Here is a 21,471-nt window from a genome sequence, read left to right on the forward strand (position 1 = left end):
TTAAATTGTACCACAGAGTCAAAATTCAAAAAGGCAAAGAATGCAGGAATGAAGGTGCTGTATTTAAATACGCGTAGCATTTTGAATAAGGTGGACAAACCCGTGGTGCAATTAGAGATTGGTTGGTGTGACGTTGTGGGCATCACTGAGTCGTGGCTGAAAGAAGGCTATAGTTGGGAGCTTAACATCAAAGTATATACTTTGTATCGAAAGGACAGGCAGGAAGGCATAGGTGGTGTTGTTCTGTTAGTAAGAGATGGAATTATGTCTTTATAAAGAGGTGACATAGGGGATTGGAAAATCAGGTTGGTGTCGGATTGCGAGAGAGAGAATTTGTTGAATTCCTTCTGCTTGTAACCTTTGAATCCATACTGCAATTTGAAAGGGAGAAGCTTAAGTCACATGAATCAGTATCTCAATGGAATAAAGCAAATTACAGAGGCATGAGAGAGGAGCTTGCCCAGGTGGACTGGAGGAGGATACTGGTGGGGATGACGGCACAGCAGAGATTTCTGAAATTTCTGGGAATAGTTCACAAGGCACAGGATAGATTTGTCCCACAGAAGAAGTTCTCAAATGGCAGGCGTAGTCAACCGTGGCTGACAAGGGAAGTTAAGGACTGCATAAAAGCCAAGGAAAAGGCATATGAGGTAGCAAAAGTGAGCAGGAAGTTAGAGGATTGGGAAGCTTTTAAAATCCAACAAAAGGCAACTAAAAAGCTATAAGAAGGGAAAAGATGAAGTATGAGGACAAACGAGCCAATAATATAAAGAAAGATACCAAACGTTTTTTTAGTTAAATAAAGAGTAGAACGGAGGTGAGAGTTGATATTGGACCATTGGAAAATGATGCTGGTGAGGTAGTAATGGGGGGACAAAGAAAGAGTAGATGAACTTAGTGGTACTTTGCATTGTATTCACTGTGGAAGACAGTAGCAGTGTGTCAGAGGTCCATGAGTGTCAGGGAGAAGGAGTGAGTGCCATTGCTATCACAAAGGAAAAAGCGCTAGTCAAACTCAAAGTCTTAGGGTGTATAAGTCATCTGGACCAGATGGACTACATCCCTGCGTCCTGAGAGAGGTTGCTGAAGAGATAATAGATGCATTGGTCATGATCTTTCAAGAATCACTTGATTCTGGCATGGTCCCAGAAGACTGGAAGTTTGCAAATTTCACTCCACTCTTTAAGAAGGGAGGGAGGCAAAAGAAAGAAAATTATAGGCCAGTTAGCCTAACCTCAATGGTTGGGAAAGTGTTGGAGTCTATTAGTAAGGATGAGTTTTCGGGCTACTTGGCGACTAATGATAAAATAAGTCAAAGTCAGCATGGTTTCTGTCAAGGGAAATCTTGCCCTACACATTTGTTAGAGTTCTTCGAGGAAGTGGCAAGCAGGGTGGACAAAGGAGAGGCAGTGGATGCCACTTACTTGGGTTTTCAGAGGCATTTGATAAGGTGCCATACACAAGATAAAATCCTATGGCATTACAGGAAAGATATTGGCATGGATAGAGGAATGACTGACAGGCAGATGGCAGCAAGTGGGAATAAAAGGGGCCTTTTCTAATAGGCTACCTGTAACTAGTGGTGTTCTTCAAGGGTCAGTATTGAGACTGCTACTTTTCACACTGTCAGTGATTTGGATAATGGAACTGATAGCTTTGAGGGTGGGTGGGTAGGCAGTACTGAGGAAACAATGTGATTGTAGCAGAACTTCGACAAATTAGAAGAATGGGCAAAAAAGTGGCAGATGGAATACAGTGTTGGGAAATGTACAAACATCAGAGGTGCAGAGGGACTTAGGAGTCCTCGTGCAAGACCCCTGGAAGGTTAATTTACAGGTTGAGTTTGTGGTAAAGAGGGCAAGTCTGTGAGTATATTGAAGGTGAAAGTTGGCTATTTCCTGATTGGTCAAGGCATCAAGGGATATGGTGAGAAGGCAGGTGTATGGGGTTGAGTGGGATCCAGGATCAGCCATGAAGGAATGGCAGTGTAGACTCAATGGGCTGAATGGCCTAATTCTGCTCCTGTGTCTTATGGTCTTATGGGTTTCTAGATGTTATAATTCTCAAAGCCTTTCATTATTTTATAGCCATTTATTGGTTCAACAATCAGCCTTCTGCTTTCTGGGAAAGTATTGATTTATACAGAAGGTGAAGAGTGATGAAACACTGTGTTCCTTTGATAACCAATGTTTACCATTCATTGATTTTGACCACTGGGGCTAAACAAACTCTGGTGGTGGAGGATGTGGCTGGTCAACATGACTGAGCAAAACCAGCCCTGCAAGTGTAGTACGCATCATGTACTCCAAGACCTTGCAGTACCTCAGCATCCTTTGTGTTCTTGCATGTAACTGCTGCCTCCTCCTGCTATATTGCATTTTCCTCCACAGCAAGAACTAAGCCCTTTAGGAATTCCATCTGAAAGCTGCATTCCCATGCTTACTGTCATCCCATGTCATCCCATCAGGGAAACAGTGAGAGAAAAAAGTCCTTTCATCCATTTTCCCCAGGGTGGCCACCCAGTCCACAGCCTTGGAGGTAGTGGGTCTTCAAGTACTGCTTCACGTCGTTTTATCAGTGCTGAGAGTTAGTGGAGGCAGAAATCGAAATGAGACTGAAAGAGTAGCTGGACGGCTGTGTGATGAACCATAATCTACAGGACTCTGGATTAAGAGCTGGGAGTAGGATTAACGTAGAACATAGAACAGTACAGCTAGGGAACAGGCCATTTGGCCCACAGTGTTGTGCTGAACCAGCTAAAAAGCAAATCAAAAACAACCAAACCTTCCTACCTACGCCAAATTTATCCAGCCTTTTGTAACAGCACATGCCCTTTAAACCAGGCAGCATCCTGAAGAACCTCTTCTGCACTCTCTTCAAAGTCCCAAAAACCTTCCTATAATGGGGAGACCAGAGCTGCATGCAATACTCCAGATGTGGCGTAACCAGAGTTTTATATAGTCGCAACATACCCTTCTAACTTTGGAACTCAGTGCCTCGACTAATAAAAGCAAGCGTCCCATAAGCCTTCTTAACTGCCCTATCACCCTGTGTAGCCACTTTCAGCAGCTACAACTTGGATCCCAGTTCTCTCTGCTCAGCAACTCTGTTACGGACCTTGCCCTTTACATTGTACTCTCTCCTTGCCTTTGCCCTACCGAGGTGCAACACCTCACGTTTCTCTCAGTTAAGCTCCATCAGCCATTTCTCAGCCCATATCTGCAACTTGTGCTGCATTCTTTGTCAGTCCTCTACACTATCTACAACTCCGCCAATTCTGGTATCATCTGCAAATTTACTAGCCCACCCATCTACATCTTTATCCAGGTCATGTATATACATCACAAGCAGCAGGGGTCCCAGCAGAGAAGAACTCCACTAATTACAGACCTCCAGCTTGAATACCTAAATAGGTTTTTGGGCTGAAGTACATATGATTGATTGAATGACTTCCTCCTCTGCTCTAAATTTCCATGATACTGTGATGATCCAGTTACTTTATCAATGCTGGGGGGAGGCTTAGCCCGCACCGTCCTTTCAGACAATGATTTCCAGAAACCACCATTCTCTGGGTGAATGTTCTTTTTCTTATTTACTTTATCCTTCAAATGTAAAAGTAGATTTATTTTCAAATTACATATACTGTATTTCACCATATACAATCCTGAGATTCATTTTCTTGTGGGCATTCACAGTAAACGCAAAGAAACACAATGGAATCGATGAAAAACCACTCACAACAAAGACGGACAGACAACCAGTGTGCAAAAGACAACAGACTGTGCAAATCCAAAAACAGAAAGATCTGAATCAGAATCAGATTTAATATCACTGGCTTATGGCATGATTTTTGTTTTGTTTGAGGCAACAGTACATTGCAATCATAATAATAAATACAAACCATAAACTACAATAAGAAATACACATATTTTTAAAAATTAAATAAGTATTAGAAAATGAGAGCAAAAAAAAAGATACAGTGGATTTCTCTAATTGGGACAAATTTTGGCCCAATTAAGTGGCCTCCCAACTAGCCGGTTTCATGTAAATAGTGCAAAAGGTATAAAAAAGACAAACCACCATTTAACTAATAACAAATTATGTACTTAAATGAAGGACAGAACAAATTCGAACACTAGTTCTATAAAATTGTTTATTGGTTCCTAATAGTTATCAGCGGAGGAATTCATCCAGTGTGCTCTGCTGTTTTCTTTTGATTGACTGTAAATGAACAAAATCAGAGCAGACACCCAGTGCAGATAATAGACTGCCTTCGTACAATGCTTTCGATGGTTGCGTCTTCCGAATCTTCATTTTTTGTTGGAACATTCAGGGTGTTTGTCGATACCTTCAAATTCTTCGTAGTGCCTAAATTGTTGAAGTAGTGAAATCATTTCATTTTCACTCACAGCTGTTTCTGGCAGCTCCAAGCCCGATTGCTTAAAACCGTAGTGAGTAAAACAGTTCTGAATTGTCTTTCTCCTTATTTCTCACCATCTGTCAGTGACAAGAAACACTGCTTTTTGAACAAAAACACATGCAACTGATGCTATTTAAAAACTGTTCACTTGAAGTGCTGTGTAGTGTCTAACTGCCATGCAAGTGCACACAACTGAAGCTGGTTCAAACCTGTTCTGCAATAGCTTCCTGTCTCAGTTAAGCAGCATAGTATCCTAAATAAACAAAGGGAATCACTGCGATTTTCTTGATTAGTTTTTGTTTCTAAGTGTTGTTCTAAATTAACAGCTGTCTCGATTAACCAATAGCCAAATAACCAGAAGCCACTGTAGTGGAGTAGTGGACATGAGTTCATTGTCTGATGATGGGAGTCCTCAATGACAGATGCTGACGCATTGCCTCTGAGATTTAATGGATGCTGGGGAAGCTAGTGCCCATGATGATGGTAAATGAGTAAGCACTCAATATCAGGAACATGAGTTGTAGAGTCCTTAAAAGTTAGTCCATAGGTTGTGGAACCAGTTCAGTGTTAGGGTGAGTGAAGTTTCGTAAAGTTTCCCCTCTGGTTCAAGAGCCTGATGTTTGAGGGGAAATCAGTTTTTTTTCCTGAACCTGATGGTGTAAGTCCTGAAGCTCCTGCACCACTTCCTCAATGGCAGTAGTGAGAAGAAAGCATGACCCGGATGGTGGGGGTACTTAGATTAGATTAGATTATGAGGACACGCAGTCCTCTTTTATTGTCACTTAGTAATGCGTGCATTAAGAAATGATACAATATTCCTCCGGTGTGATATCACAGAAACACAGGACAGACCAAGACTGAAAAAACTAACAAAAACCACATAATTATAACATATAGTTACAACAATGCAACAATACCATAACTTGATGGAGAACAGGCCATGAGCACAGTAAAAAAGTTCAAAGTCTCTCGAAAGTCCCACATCTCGCGCAGACGGGAGAAGGAAGAAAACTTTCCCTGCCATGCCCGACCATGGTCCAACTCTGAGTCGTCCGAAAACTTCGAGCTCCAACCAGCCCTCCGACACCGAGTACCGAGCACCATCTCTGCCGAACACTTCGACCCCAGCCTTGGTCGCCAGCAGCAGGCAAAGCCGGAAATTTTGAGGCCTTCCCTCCAGAGATTCTCAATCGCACAGTAGCAGTGGCAGCGAACCGGGCATTTCAGGAATTTCTCCATATGTTCCTCTGTGCCTTCTCACGTCTGTCTCCATGAAATCAGAATTGTGCACGGCATCCTACTTACCAATACGATATCATTTCACCAGAGAGCTGCGCGCGCTGCCATCTTCTCCTCCCACCTTGATGACGGATGCTGCTTTCTTGTGACAATGCTTCTTGGAGATGTGCTCAATGGTGGGGAGGGTTTTAACCAAAATGGGCTGGGTTGCATCCATTACTTTTGGTAGGCTTTTCCATTTGAGAGCATTGGTGTTTCCATACCAGAGCATGATGCAACCAGTCAGTATACCTTTCACCGCACCTCTATAGAAGCTTTTCAGAGTTTTAGATAACATGCCGAATCTTTGCAAACTTCTAAGAAAATGGAGTTGCTGCTACACCTTCTTTGTAATGGGAGTTGCATGCTGGAACCAGGGCAGGTCCTCTGAAATGATAACAACGAGGAATTTAAAGTTGCTGAACCTCACCACCTCTGATCCCCTGATGATTCAGCCTAACAGCAGTGTTATCAGAAAACTTAAATATAGCGTTGCAGCTATACTTAGTCTCACAGTCATAAGCTTAATGCAAATAGAGCAGGGGGCTAATCTCACAGCTTTGTGGTGCACCTGCGCTGATGGAGATTGTGGAGGACATGTTGCCGATCTGAACTGCGAGAGAAGACATCGAGGACTCAGCTGTACAAGGATGTGTGGAGCCCTGGGTTTGGATTTACTGATTAGTTTTGAGGGGTTGATAGTGTTGAATGCAGAGCTGCAATCAGTGAGGAGCATCCTGATATATGCATCTTCAAAGGCTAGGTGTTTCAGGTTGAGTGAAAAGCCAGTGAAATGGCAGCTGCTGTTGACCTGTTGTAATGGTAGGCAAATTGGAGAGGATCCAAGTCACTTCTGAGGCAAGAGTTGATAAGTTTCATCACCAGCATCTCCAAGCACTTCATCACAATGAATGTAAGTGCAACTGGATCATTGTAATTGAGTCAGGTTGCCATATTCTCCTTGGGCACTGGTATAATAGAACCTGCTTAAAGCTGGTGGGTATCAGAGAAGCAAGAGGTTAAACAACCTCTCTAGTATCTATTAAGCATTCCGCTTCAAGGTAACAATCCTGTCTATTCGTTTAATTTTTCATTTAGTGAGACAGCGCAGAGTAGGTTCTTCCGGCCCTTCGAGCTCTGCCATCCCGGCAATCCCCAACAACCCCGATTTAGCCTTAACCTTCCTTTTCAAATCGTTTTATTGCATTCTAATCAGTTAAATGAACATATCAATAATAACAATACCAAGAGAACAGGATTACAATAATAGCAATCATATATACAAACGTAAGTTTCAAATATCATATCCAGACAGGTCCTCCCGATCTCTCGATAATTGAAACCGAAAAAAAAGTTCAAAAGAATTGTTCAAGAAAAAAAAAACAAAAAGAAAAAACCCCTAAGCTAAGCAGAAAACAAAACAGAAAAAAAAAACTGGGCTGCCATAATTTGTCAATTATAATTAATTATTCTGTCCTTGACTCCGTTGCTCCTTCCATAAACAATTAGATATTAGGAAAAAGGATTCAAAAAGAAAATCAACTTAAGTTATATATATGTCAAAAGATAAATTAGCCCATTTTTATTCCCATATAAACCCTATGTGTGACAGATGTAATTCTGAGGTTGCTTCTTTAACCCATATGTTTTGGTCCTGCCCTCTTTTGAAAAAATACTGGAAAGATATCTTTGGTATTGTTTCAGCAGTTTTATATATTGATTTACAACTCCATCCTATTACTGCAATTTTTAGATTACCAATGATTGATTCTAATTATTTATCATCTTCAGCCTGCCGTTTGATAGCATTTGTTACGCTGATGGCCAGAAGATCCATTTTATTTAAATGGAAAGATTTTGATCCCCCTACTACATTTCAATGGTTTTCTCAAACTATAGCTTGTTTAAACCTAGAAAAAAAATGAGGAGTAGCACAGTTAATTCCTTGATCAAATTTGAGGAAACTCGGGAGTCCTTTATTCAATATTTCCATACATATGACAAGTTGATTTAGCCCTAACCTAACCATGGGACAATTTACAATGACCAATTAACCTACATGGTATATCTTTGAACTGAGGGACAAACCAGAGCACCCGGGAAAAAACTACGCATTCCACAGGGATGCCGTACAGACACCTTACAGAGGACACCGGATTTGAACTTTGAGCTGTTATAGTGTCGCACTAACTGCTATGCTACCGAGGCTCCGGCCCTTCATGTAACTGTGTTCCCTTTTATAAATTATACACGTTCTTTATGGAGGATAATTTTGCTTTTTACAGCTTTGGGCCTCGATAAGCTGACGGGAAACTTTGAGGTGGGAAAGGACTTTGATGCTATTCTGATCAACACTGGCATCCCAAGCTCTCCGTTTGAAATATCTCCTGAGGACACCCTGATGGTAAGGATTCTGTGAACCCATTCCTAAGCAAAGTTGGAAAGCATTTCAGCGTTTGTGTTTTCACATGTCACTGAATTTCTCTTTGCTGATTTTACAGGATATCTTTCAGAAGTTTCTATTCTTAGGTGAGTTGTGAAACAATTTAATTACAAATGCCACTTCAATTTCATTAAACTATAAGCATTAGTTGACTCACTTTTAAACAACACACACTACATGCTGGAGGAGCTTAGCAAGTCAAAGTTTGCCTTTTTTAAAATACTGTTTAAAACCTCATTCTTTCCTTAGCTTGTAGCTAATTTCCTAATATTTCCTTACAGCTTGATGTCAAATTTTATTTTTTAACTTCAGAAGCTTTGTGACAGCACTGAAGATGGTATAGAAATAATTAACAAGGACATTGCCAGGGAACAAAACAGGAAAGATTAGTCAAGACAAATTTAATTTCAGATTTAGCAGAATCAGATTTATTATCACTGATAAATCAATGGTGTCAAATTTGGTGTTTTGCGGTAGCAGTACGATGTAAATACATAAAAATTATTATAAATGTGAAAAAGAACCAAATAGGGCAATTAAATGAATATTTATTTCACACTGCTAAAATAGCCTTCTGTAGGTCGCACCTGGACTTGTATAGTTCTGGATCACTGGTCTTGAATACTGCAGATCTAGTCGTCACCAGATTATGAATCTCCTGGCTCATCCACAGCTTTTTGGTTTAGGTATGTTTGATATGTTCTCAAAGACAGATTTATCTACACAGGTCTTCATGAAGTCTTGATGAAGTTGGTGACAACTGTGGCATATTCATTCAGATTCGAAGATGAATCCCTGAATATTGTCCAGTCCACGGACTCAAAACAATCCTCCAAGCACTCCTCCACCTCCCTTGACCACATTTTCTTGGTCCTCACCACTGGTACTGCCGTCTTCAGTCTCTGCCTATAAGCCAGAAGTAGTTGTACAGCCAGCCAAGCGTTCTTGATGGTTGTATAACATTGGTCAAGTGTGTTGGCTCCTCTAGTTCCACAGGTCATATGTTGGTTCAGAGACAGAGTCATGGATTGAAAGCTGCAGACAGATTGATCTGAATGACGTTATCAGCTGCTCATAGACTAAATACTGTAAATTTCTGTACTTCCATGATTGGCTGTTCTGCACTGGTCAAATAGCTTGGGATGTCTTTCTGGTTGCTTGCTTTTATTAGTCAAGGCATTGAGTTCAAAAGTCAGGATATTATGTTGCAACTTTATAAAACTCTGGTTCGGCCACATCTGGAGTAATACCTACAGTTCTGGTTGCCCCACCATAGGAAGTATGTTGAGGCTTTGGAGAGAGTGCAGAAGAGGTTGACTGGGATGCTGCCTAGTTTAGCAGGCATGTGCTATCACAAGAGGTTGGATAAATTTGGGTTGTTTTCGCTGGAGCTCTGGAGGCTGAGGGGATAGGCTTACAAGACTATGAGATGCATAGATTGAGTGGACAGAGAGTATCTGTTTCCTAGGGTTGAAATGTTTAATACCAGATGGTGGAGGATGCTGTGAATGATGTGTTGGATGTGGAGGCTCATGGGATGGTAATGTAAGTGAGGACAAGAGAACTGTATCCCTGTTAAGGTGGCAGGAAGGTGAGGGTAAGTGTATATGTCTGGGAAGTGGAGGAAACGTGGGTAAGGGCAGCATCAATGGCAGAGGAAGGGAACCCCGCTTGTTGAATGAGACATATCTGATGTTCTGGAAAGGAAAGCCTCATCCTAGGAACAGGTGTAGTCGAGGCAAAAGAATTGAGAAAAGGACGTGCTATTTTTACATGTTGGGAAGAGGTACAGTCAAAGTAACCATGGAATCAATAGGTTTATAAAAGGTATCGATGGACAATTTGTCTCCAAAGAGAACAAGAAAGGGGAGAGAGATGTTAGAAATGGACCAAGTGAATTTAAGGGTAGGATGGAAGTTGATTTAATAGATGAGCTCAACATGGGTGCATGAATCAGCACCAATGCAGTAATCAATGTATCATCAATGTAGAAAGAACTGGGGTGTATTGCCAGGGAAGGCTTGGAACATGGACTGTCCCACGTAGTTGATAAAACGGCAGGCAGAGCTAGGGCCCATCCAGAAGCCCATGGCTACACCCTGAGTTTGTAGAAAGTGGGAGGAGCCAAAAGAAAAATTGTTGAGGGTGAGGACAGTTCCATCGGTCAGAGGAGGGTGGTGGTGGAGATGGTTAGGTCTGTTGTTGGGAAAGAAGTAGAGAGCTTTAAGGTCTACTGGATGGGGGATAGAAGTGCATAGGGACTGGACATCCATGGTGAAAAAGGGGCAGTCATGTCCAGGGAATTGAAAATTGTTGAGATCGAGAGCATGTGAAGTGTTGCAGATGTAGGTGGGAAAGGACAGAACCAAGGGGGTAAAATGGAATTGAGCTTTGCGGACGCAGGCTCAGTGGGGCAAGAGTAAGCAGAAACAATGGGTGTACCTGGACAATCAGGTTTGTGGATCTTGGGTAGGAGGTTGAAATGAGCAGTGCAGGGTAAGGGAACTACAAGTCCGGTGGCATTGGATGGGAGATTTCCAGAATTGACGGGGTTGGTGATGGTGCAGGAGACAATGGTCTGATGGATTAAGGTACTTAAAGAGAGGTGTAGTGACAGAATTACAGAGCAGCTTGACCCCCATCTCCATTAACTAAAGCATACATACAAGTCTACAAAGATCACAGAGTTTTGAATCATAGGCACCTAAGACCATAAAATATAGAAGCAAAATTAGGTCATTCAGCCTCATCTAATCTTCTCCATCATTCAATCTTGACTGCTCTTTTTCAACCCCATTCTCCTGCGTTCTCTCTGTAACCCTTAACCGCCCCCCCCCCCACACACACACACACACACACACACACACACACACACACACACTAATCAAGAATGTATCAATACCTAAATGCATCAATGACTGGGCATATCGATCCCTCTGTAACAACGAATTCCACAGATTCACTACTGTCTCGCTGAAGAAATCTCTGTTCTTACAGCATGGAATGAAGTTGTTCGGCCCATCAAGTTGGTGCTGACCACCAAGCACCCACTTACACTAATCCCATTTTATACTTTCCACATTCCCATCAACTCCCCACCCCCAATTCAAACTATACATTTTACTGCCCATTACGCCACTGGTGTTTAGGGCAGCAATGGAGGTCCTCCATCTCTGGTAGTGTTCAGGGCTCCCTTCATCGTGTCAGTATCTTCCTCTTGGATTCAAACTAGATACTAGGGACAATTTACAGTCATCAATTAACTGCATGCCTTTAGGACAGGGAAAGAAGCTGGAGCTCCCAGAAGGAACTCCTGACTCAAGGGAGGAAGCGCAGACTCCAGACAGACACTAGCTGAGTTCAGCTTTGAGCCAGGGACAGTGGAGCCGTGAGGCAGTAGCTATACTAACTGTGCTGCCGTGCTGTCTGATCACAGAACCAGAGAAGGCTGCAGGGATTATCAGGACACTAAGACCATGAAGGATTTTTATAAATCAGCTGTTACCAGACCGGGAGCCAGGGTCGGTCAACAGGAGCTGATATGTGAAAAGGGCTTGGTGCAGCTGAGGGCCTCTTACTGAGGGATCAGCAGTGGAAAGGGTGGGCAACTTCAAGTTCCTGGGAGTCACCATCTCAGAAGATCTATCGGGGACCAACTCATTGACGCAATCATGATGACGGCACGCCAGCAGCTCTACTCAGTAAGTGTTTCAGGAGAATTAGAACATCACCAGACTCCTGCAAAATTCTGTACTGAATTGACTTTATTACTTACATCCTGCACATTCATGAGGAGTGAAAATCTTTACGTTACGTCTCCATCTAAATGTGCAATTTATAGTAATTTGTAATAAATAGTATGTACAACAGGACAGTCAATATAACATAGAAATACAATTGTATCAGCATGAGTTAATCAGTCTGATGGCCTGGTGGAAGAAGCTGTTCCGGAGCCTGTTGGTCCTGGCTTTTATGCTGCGGTACCGCTTCCTGGGTGATTGCAGCTGGAACAGTTTGTGGTTGGGGTGACTCAGGTCCCCAATGATCCTTCATGCCCTTTTTACACACCTGTCACTCTAAATATCCTGACTAGTGGGAAGTTCACATCCACAGATGTGCTGGGCTGTCCGCACCACTCTCTGCAGAGTCCTGCGATTGGGGGAGGTACAGTTCCCATACCAGGCAGTGATACAGCCAGTCAGGATGCTCCCAATTGTGCCCCTGTAGAAAGTTCTTAGGATCTGGAGGCCCATACCAACTACCGTCTGAGGTGAAAGAGGTGCTGTTGTGCTTCTATCACCACACAGCCAATATATACAGACCATGTGAGATCCTTAGTGATGTGTATGCCGAGGAACTTAAAGCTGTTCACCCTCTCAACTCCGGATCCACTGCTGTCAATAGGGGTTAACCTTTCTCCATTCCTCCTGTATTCCACAGCCAGCTCCTTTGTTTTTGCAACATTGAGGGAGAGGTTGTTTTCTTATTACCACTGTATCAAGATGATGACTTTTTCTCTGTAAGCTGCCTCATAATTATTTGAGATTAGGCCAATCGATGTAGTATCATCAGTAAATTTAATTAGCAGATTGGAGCTGTGGGTGGCAGCACAGTCATGGGTATACAGACAGTAAAGGAGGGGGCTTAGTACACAGCTCTGAGGGGTTCCTGTGTTGAGGGTCAGAGGGGCAGAGGTGAGGGAGCCCACTCTTACCACCTGCTGGCGATCTGACAGGAAGTCCAGGTTCCAGCTGCACAAGGTAGGGTGAAAGCTGAGGTCTTTGAGCTTCTTGTCAAGCCTGGAGGGAATTATGGTGTTGAATGCTGAACTGTAGTCGAAGAACAGCATTCTCAAATAAGCATTGTCCTTCTCCAGATGTGTAAGGATGGTGTGCAGAGCTGTGGCTATTGCGGCATCTGTCGATCAGTTGTGTTGGTAGGCAAATTGTAGGGGGTCCAGTGTGGGTGGTAGCATGCTGCAGATGAAGTCCTTGACCAGCCTCTCAAAACATTTGCTTATTATTGAGGTGAGTGTGACAGGACGTCAGTCATTCAGACACGTTCCTGACTGACCTCTGGGGGACAACATCCTCGATGCACTTCCAGATGAAGCTCATGACCCCATCCGTGAACTCCAAGACGTCCTCATTATGAAAGACATTCCAGTTGACGTCGTCAAAGCAGTCCTGTAGCATGGAGACCGATTGTACATGTACAAAGGAGAGCACTCTGAGTGCTGCATCACAGCCTGATATGGAGACGCCAAAACACAGGATCGCAAGAAGCTGCAGAGGCTTGAGGCCTCAGCTGGCTCCACCATGGTACAAGGCTTCTCATCACTGAGTTCATCTTCAAGACGGAGTGCCTCAGGAAGGTGGCATCCATCATTAAGAAGCCTCATTATCCTGGTCATGGTTATTGTTACTAATGTCAGGGTGGAGGTACAGGATCCCAAAGACACCCACGGTGACTTAGGACCAGCTTCTTCTCCTCCACCATTATATTTCTGGATGGTTCATGAACCCAATAGCACTACCTCATTATTCCTTTTTATATGCACTGTTTATTTATTTTCTGTAATTTATAGATTTTTATGTTTTTGCATTGTACTGCTGCAACAAAGCAATGAATTTCACGTCATATGTCAGTGACAATAAATCTGATTCTAAAGTTAGGATACGGGTAGCAAAGTGTGGATCAGCTCAGGTTTAAGGAGGAATGAAATCCATGAGCTCAATTTTCCTTAATCCAGAATCACAAGCTCAGCATTCCCAAATCCTGTATTTACTTCAAGAAACTAGAAGGTTTTTTCATGTGAGAACATCATTGCATTGCAGACCATTGCAGTGGAAGCAGACTGAAGAGTCAACAGCATTTTGCTTAGTATAGAAAGACCATTTCCTTTTACAGTTAACCATTCCAGAATGAAAATGTGCTTCATTCCTTTGATATTTGTGTTGTTACAGGAGACGACCGGAACATGTCGGAGGTCTATGTGGCTGGCAAGCAAGTGTTTCCTTTTTCCAGAGCCTAGTTTAAGAATCACAGAACACAGGCATTGATAGATAATCTGTCCAATCACAGGGAGCCTCTGATATATAAGAGGCATCTTTGTCCTGCTATACACACTTGCTTGCTTACTGAGCTGACATTTAAAAAAAATATCTAAGGCTTTAAATGACAATTTCTTTCAGCCAGACTAATTCACATTTGCACCTTAGGTTTGGCGCTCTGCAGAGTTTCAGCTGTAACATTTCCCCTTGGCTTTTTTGGATTATTTTGCTCCTTCCATTGGCTTTCCCATTGATGTGAACCTCACTGACAGGGGTTCACATCATCCCTTGGAAACTGGGAGCAGGACAGGTCTGGCATTTCCTAATTCAGGACTGTGAGCTCAGTCTTCCCAAATCCTAGGATTGTGATCTTGGTATTATCTAATTCCAGGATGCTGAGCTCAGTCACACTTCCTGAGGACTGCCTTAGGAAAGGAAAGCTGACGTAGGACTGAAAGATGTAACACAAGCATTTGCAGAGACAGGGAGTGTGATAGAGCACAGAGAGTGAAAATAGTTTCTTTTTCTTTTTAAATAATTAAGAATGTGAGAAATAGGAGTAGATGGAAACAATAAAGCCCTTGGAATCTGCTCCCACTTTCAGTTGGATTATAGAGTCATACAGGAATAGAGCACTCAAACTGAACCGTTGTTAATTGTTTCATATTGATACATGTATTGAGACAGAGTGAAGGTTTTTGCTTGCCATCCTTCAGATCATTCCATGTATCGAGATTGTGCAAAAGGGAAAACAATCAGGATGCAGAAGGTAGTATTGTGGTTACAGAGAAAGTGCAGGGGTAGACAAAGGGATTTAAGACAAGAGTGGAGAGATTTATTAGCGACCTGAGGGGAAATATTTTGTCCATGCTACCCAGGATGTCCATTTGCCCACATTTGGCTCGTATCCCTCTAAACCAGGGGTTCCCAACCGGGAGTCCACGAACCCCTCGGTTAATCATTGGCATCCATGTTATCAAAAAAGGTTGGAAACCCCTGCTCTAAACTTCCCCCATCAATGTACCTATCCGAATACACTTTAAATATTGTTAATGTACCTGCCTCAACCATTTCCTCTGGCAGTTCATTCTACATGAATGAAAAAGTTGCCCCTGAAATTCCTATTAAATCTTTCCCCCATTATCTTAAACCTATGCCATCTAGCTCTTGATTTGCCATGACTAGGTAGATAGGCAGATCATCTTTAGCATATAAGTGGGGCTAACAGTAGGATGGAAACTGTCCTTAAGCCTGGTGGTACATGTTCTCAAGCGTTTGTATCTTCTGCCCAGTGGAGGAGGGGGGGGGGTGGATGAGAGAATGAGAATGACTGGGGTATAGGAGGGGTCCTGCTTTTCCAAGACAGCAAGAAGTATAGACAGAGTCAGTCGAGGGGAGGCTGGTTTGCATGATGGACTGGGCTGCATTCACAATTGCCAGCTACATCCTTTGGTTTCTAACTCTTCTGGTAATCCCCCAATTAACCTCCTCTGCCGAGAAATGTACAACTCCATTTCTCCAGGCTCCCTGGGTAACCAAAGTCTCTCATCCCTGGGACCATCCCGCTTGATCTGCCCTGTATCCTGGTCAAAACTTTAATATTCCTCTTAAGGCAAAGTGCTTGGAATCAGACAGTCAAATCATGTGTAATTGTGTATAAAGGTTTAAATGCATTCTGCAATTCTACAGCTGGTGTCTCAGTGAATGAAAACTTGTGTAACTGTTGAAGATTTCCTGATTGGTTTGAGGAAGTGGGTGTACTGGGGGTGGAGGAGCATGTAGTCCAACAGCAATAACAACAATAGCATCCAATTATAACAACTCTCTTAACCCATCCAAAAGCAATGATACTGAACTGCAAAAGTTATAACATGGCGGAAGACTTGGTCAAGGAGATAGGTTTAGAGAGAGAGTATCAGAACTTTGAGTCTTGCTAGTTGAAGGCATGGGCAACAAAGGTGGATTGAATTAGTTTGGAAATGCTGTGGCTAGAACAAATAAGCCATTAATTATCTAATAAAATAAATTATTTTATACTGCTGAAGTAAATGACAGAGATATAGTAGGGTAAGGGCAGGAACTGGGGTCTAGCTTAAGCCTGTAAGTAATTGGCATGAACTGCAATGCAAGCAACAGAATTTTTGAATGACTTGAATTTTCCAGAATCAAAGTTATGGTGACTGAATTGTACAGTGTTTGAACAGTCATACTAATGGCAATAAGTCTATGGATGTACTGAGGCAGGAGCTGAAGCAGATAACTAAGGTGTGACATGATAGTGCAAATATGGATCAAACATTCAGCTCAATTGACGGCAACAAATTTGAACAATGTGATTTGGTTCCAAGCTATGCAAACCAAAAGCAAATTATTTAAATGAATTTGAAACCCCATAAACAAATTTACCCTTCAATTACATAAAAACAGAATAGTACTTACATTGCCTTGCTCTTTTCACGTTAAGATATTGAGGTCTCCCTTTGTACTAAGCCACATGCCAGGTTGTAACACTGCAATGAAGAATGTGGGCAGCTGTGTAACTATCTAATGGTAGGAAAGGAAACATGAGAAGAACTTGGATTCAAGCACAAATGTGGAATATAGAGGGAAAAGGTTTATGTTTTTAAAGCTACGTCTTTGTTTGTTTCCATTGCAAATTCATGTTGTCAATCAAGACACAACTGGTTTATACACTGGCATGTACCTATTAAAAACTTTGCAAAGTGGCATATCTGTATTGTTTAAGCAAGCATGCTATTTTCATTGATCATTAAAATGCTCTGTCTTTTATGTCAAATAAAAACTGTTGTTACAGAAATTTAAGAGCTTGAAATGCTATTGAAATATGTCTGTTGTGTCAGTATTGCAGTGAAGTACAAAACTAAATGCTCGCATCATCCAAGAGCAAATGTGCAACCTTAACTTGAATCAAACTAACTTCAGGCTCAATCACATCATCTGAATCAAGATAGGAACTAACTGTGGACCCGTCACAGATCATTATGGGCATCAGTAATAAGAGCCTGACACCACTCTCAAAATGATGGAGGAACTCAGCAGGTCAGGCAGCATCTATGGAGAAGAATAAAAAACACAAAATAATCTGCAGATGCTGGGGTCAAAGCAACACTCACAACACGCTGGAGGAACTCAGCAGGTCAGGCAGCATCCGTGGAAAAGATCGGTTGACGTTTCGGGCCAGAACCCTTCGTCAGGACTGTAGGGGTAAGGGGCAGGGGCCCTATAAAGAAGTTGGGGGGAGGGTGGGAAGGAGAAGGCTGGTAGGTTCCAGGTGAAGAACCAGTAAGGGGAAAGATAAAGGGGTGGGGAAAGGGAGGCAGGGAGGTGATAGGCAGGAAAGGTGAAGAAAGAATAGGGGAAAACACAATGGGTAGTAGAAGGAGGCGGAACCAAGAGGTAGCTGGGGGAGGGTGCTGACAAAGGTGGTGCTGTAGTAGTCTGGCAGACGGACCTCTACCTCACTGAGGCCAAACGGCGGCTCTCTGACACCTCCTCTTATTTATCCCTGGAACAGGACCCCACCAAAAAACATCAAACCATTGTCTCCCGTACCATCACCGCCCTTATCAACTCTGGAGACCTTCCATCCTCAGCCACTAAACTCATAATTCCCACACCCCGTACCGCTCGGTTTTACCTCCTCCCCAAGATCCACAAGCCTGACTGTCCCGGCAGACCCGTAGTTTCTGCCCGCTCCTGTCCCACCGAACTTGTATCTGCCTACCTGGACTCCATTTTGTCACCCATAGTTCAGTCTCTCCCCACCTACATCCAGGATACATCCCATGCCCTCCATCTCTTCAATAACTTCCAGTTCCCCAGTCCCAACAGCTTCATTTTCACTATGGATGTCCAATCCCTATACACCTCCATTCCCCATGAAGAAGGCCTCAAAGCCCTCCGCTACTTTCTGGATAATAGACCTCACCAGCTCCCCACCACCACTACCCTCCTCCGGTTGGCGGAACTGGTTCTCACACTCAGTAACTTCTCTTTTGGCTCTTCCCACTTTCTTCAGACCAAGGGTGTAGCTATGGGAACTCGCATGGGCCCCAGCTATGCCTGCCTCTTTGTTGGTTATGTGGAACAGTCTGTGCTCCAAACCTATTCTGGTACTGCTCCCCAACTTTTCCTCCGGTACATTGACGACTACATTGGTGCTGCTTCCTGCACCCACGCTGAGCTCGTCAATTTCATCCACTTTACTTCAAACTTCCACCCAGCCCTCAAATTCACTTGTTCCATCTCTGACACTTCTCTCCCCTTTCTCAATCTCTCGGTCTCCATCTCTGGAGACAGACTGTCCACTGACATCTTCTACAAGCCCACTGACTCTCATAACTCCCTCAACTATACCTCTTCCCAACCACCACATGCAAAAATGCCATTCCCTATTCCCAGTTCCTCCATCTCCACCGCATCTGCTCCGAGGATGAGGTTTTCAGTTCCAGGACATCTCAAATGTCCTCTTTCTTTAAGGATCGTGGTTTCCCTTCTGCTGTCATCAATGATGCCCTCACCCGCATCTCCTCCATTTCCAGCACTTCGGCTCTCACCCCATCCTCCCACAACCACAACAGGGACAGAGTTCCCCTTGTCCTTACCTACCACCCGACCAACCTCCGGATCCAGCACATTATCCTCCACAACTCCGCCACCTTCAACAGGACCCCACCACTAAGCACATCTTCCCCTCTCCACCCCTCTCCGCCTTCCGCAGGGATCGGTCCCTCCGTGACTCACTGGTCCACACGTCCCTCCCCACTGATCTCCCAACTGGCTCTTAACCCTGTAAGCACAAGTGCTACACCTGTCCCTACACCTCCTCTCTTGCCACCATTCAGGGCCCCAAACAGTACTTCCAAGTGAGGCAACACTTCACTTGTGAGTCTGTTGAGGTCATCTATTGCATCCGGTGCTCCCGGTGCGGCCTCCTCTACATCGGTGAAACCCGGCCCAGATTGGGGGACTGCTTCGTCGAGCACCTCTGCTCTGTCCACCAAAATAGACAGGATCTCCCAGTAGTCACCCACTTCAACTCTGCTTCCCACTCCCATTCAGATATGTCCATACATGGCCCCCTCTACTGCCATGATGAGGCTAAACTCAGATTGGAGGAGCAGCACCTCATATACCGTCTAGGTAGTCTCCAGTCCCTTGGTATGAACATAGAATTCTCCAACTTCCGGTAATTCCCTCCCCCTCCCTTCCCCTCCCTTCCCCTATCCCTATGTCACTCTGCCCCCTCCCCCAGCTGCCCACCTCCTCCCTCTTGGTTCCGCCTCCTTCTACTATGTTTTCTCCTATTCTTTCTTCACTTTTCCTGCCTATCACCTCCCTGCCTCCCTTCCCCACCCCTTTATCTTTCCCCTTACTGGTTTTTCACCTGGAACCTACCAGCCTTCTCCTTCCCACCCTCCCCCCACCTTCTTTATAGGGCCTCTGCCCCTTCCCCCTACAGTCCTGACAAAGGGTTCCGGCCCGAAATGTCGACCGATCTTTTCCATGGATGCTGCCTGACCTGCTGAGTTCCTCCAGCGTGTTGTGAGTATGGAGAAGAATAAACAGGCAACATTTTGGGCTAAGACCCTTCATTTGGACTGGACAAAAAGTTGTGAAGTTAGAGCAAGAAGGTGGGCAGAGAGGAGGAAGAAGTACAAGGTTGTAGGTGATAGATGAAACTGGGAGAGGGGGAGGGGTGAAGTGAAGAGCTGAGAAGTTGATTGCTGAAAGATACAAAGGGCTGGAGATGGGAGGTCTCTGTTAGGAGAGGGTAGAAGACCATGGAAGAAAGGGAAGGGGAAGCAGCACCAGAGGGAGGTGATGGGCAGTTAAGGAGATAAGATGAGAGAGATGGAAATAGGAATGGAAGAATGGTGAAGGGGGGACAATTACTGGAAAATCGAGAAATCGATGTTCATGCCATCAGGTTGGAGGCTATCCAGACGGAATACAAGATCTTGCTTCTCCAACCTGGGAGTGATGTCATCGCGACCGTAGAGGATGCCATGGACAGATATGTTGGAATGGGAATGGGAAGTAGAATTAATATGGGTGGCCACCGGAAAATCCTGCTTTTTCTGGAAATCTGTTCATTATCCTTCCCCAAACTCAACCAACTTATTAACTTATTAACTAGGCCATATCATGGAGTAACACAGCACAAATACACATACTTCGGTCCAATCAACCCAAACCAACTATGTTGTCCAGCAGATAGTCAAAATTTCTTGCATTTGGCCCACATCCCTCCAAGCTCATCCCCTCCACATACCTGTTCAAGTGCTTCTTAAATGATACTATTGTACCTGCCTCAACCACTTCCTCTGACAGCTCGTTCCATGGACTCTCTGCATTCTGCATGAAAATGTTGCCCCTCAGGTTGCTTTTAAACCATCCCCTAAATTTATGCCTCCTAGTTTTACACTTCCCTACACCGGGGACAAGGCTGTTATCATCCATCTTGCCTGTGTCTCTCATAATTTTAAACATTTCTCGAAGTCACCACTCTTTCCCCCATGTTCCAAAGAATAGAGAACTTGCCAACTTGCCCCTGTAACTCTGGCTCTTTTGATCTGGCAGCATCTTCATAATTTTTTTCCTCACACTTTCCAATTTAGCAATGTCTTTCGTGTAACTAGTACACAGTACTCCAGGCATGGCCTCATTAGCAACTTATTAAAACTGCAATATAATGTCCTAATTCCTATGCCAAGTGCATTGACTGATGAATGCCAGAGTGTTAAATGCCTGTTCTTAATCACCCTCTCTACCCTGTGATGTGGTTTTCAATTAGGGTTGCCAACTGTCCTGTATTAGCTGGGACACCCTGTATATTGGGATAAATTGGTTTGTCCCATATGGAACCTTCCTTATCCCGTATTTCCCCCACTAAGGTAGAGCGTTCCTATGAAACGGTTCGTAAGCCGAAATGGCGTAAAGTGAAGAAGCAATTACCATTAATTGATATGGGAAAAATTTTTGAGCGTTCCCAGACCCAAAAAATAACCTTCCAAATCATATCAAATAACACTAACATATAGTAAAAGCAGGAATGATATGATAAATACACAGCCTATATAAAGTAGAAATAATGTATGTACAGTGTAGTTTCACTTAACAGAATCGGAAAGATTAAGCCAAAACCGATTTGTAGAAAAAAATCGGCACGTACACGCATGCACACGTCATGTATGCGCACACAGGTGCCCACGCAAGGCTTCATGGTTATGGTAGTCTTTCTCGGGGTAAACACA

At 43.6% G+C, this 21,471-nt stretch overlaps 1 protein-coding gene across 1 annotated transcript in view; it reads left to right on the plus strand.

Moving 5' to 3' along the window:
- Positions 1 to 17,027, plus strand: part of LOC140197730 (guanine deaminase-like) — a 79,537-nt gene extending 62,510 nt beyond the window's left edge. The window contains exons 12-14 of the mRNA XM_072258116.1: positions 7,984 to 8,102; positions 8,200 to 8,227; positions 14,108 to 17,027. Coding sequence (XP_072114217.1) covers positions 7,984 to 8,102; positions 8,200 to 8,227; positions 14,108 to 14,175 — 215 coding nt within the window. The 3' untranslated portion in view covers positions 14,176 to 17,027. The remainder of the gene's footprint in view (positions 1 to 7,983; positions 8,103 to 8,199; positions 8,228 to 14,107) is intronic.
- Positions 17,028 to 21,471: the final 4,444 nt, after the last annotated feature.

This window comes from Mobula birostris, chromosome 5 (assembly GCF_030028105.1).
Source record: "Mobula birostris isolate sMobBir1 chromosome 5, sMobBir1.hap1, whole genome shotgun sequence".
Taxonomy (NCBI): Eukaryota; Metazoa; Chordata; class Chondrichthyes; order Myliobatiformes; family Myliobatidae; genus Mobula; species Mobula birostris.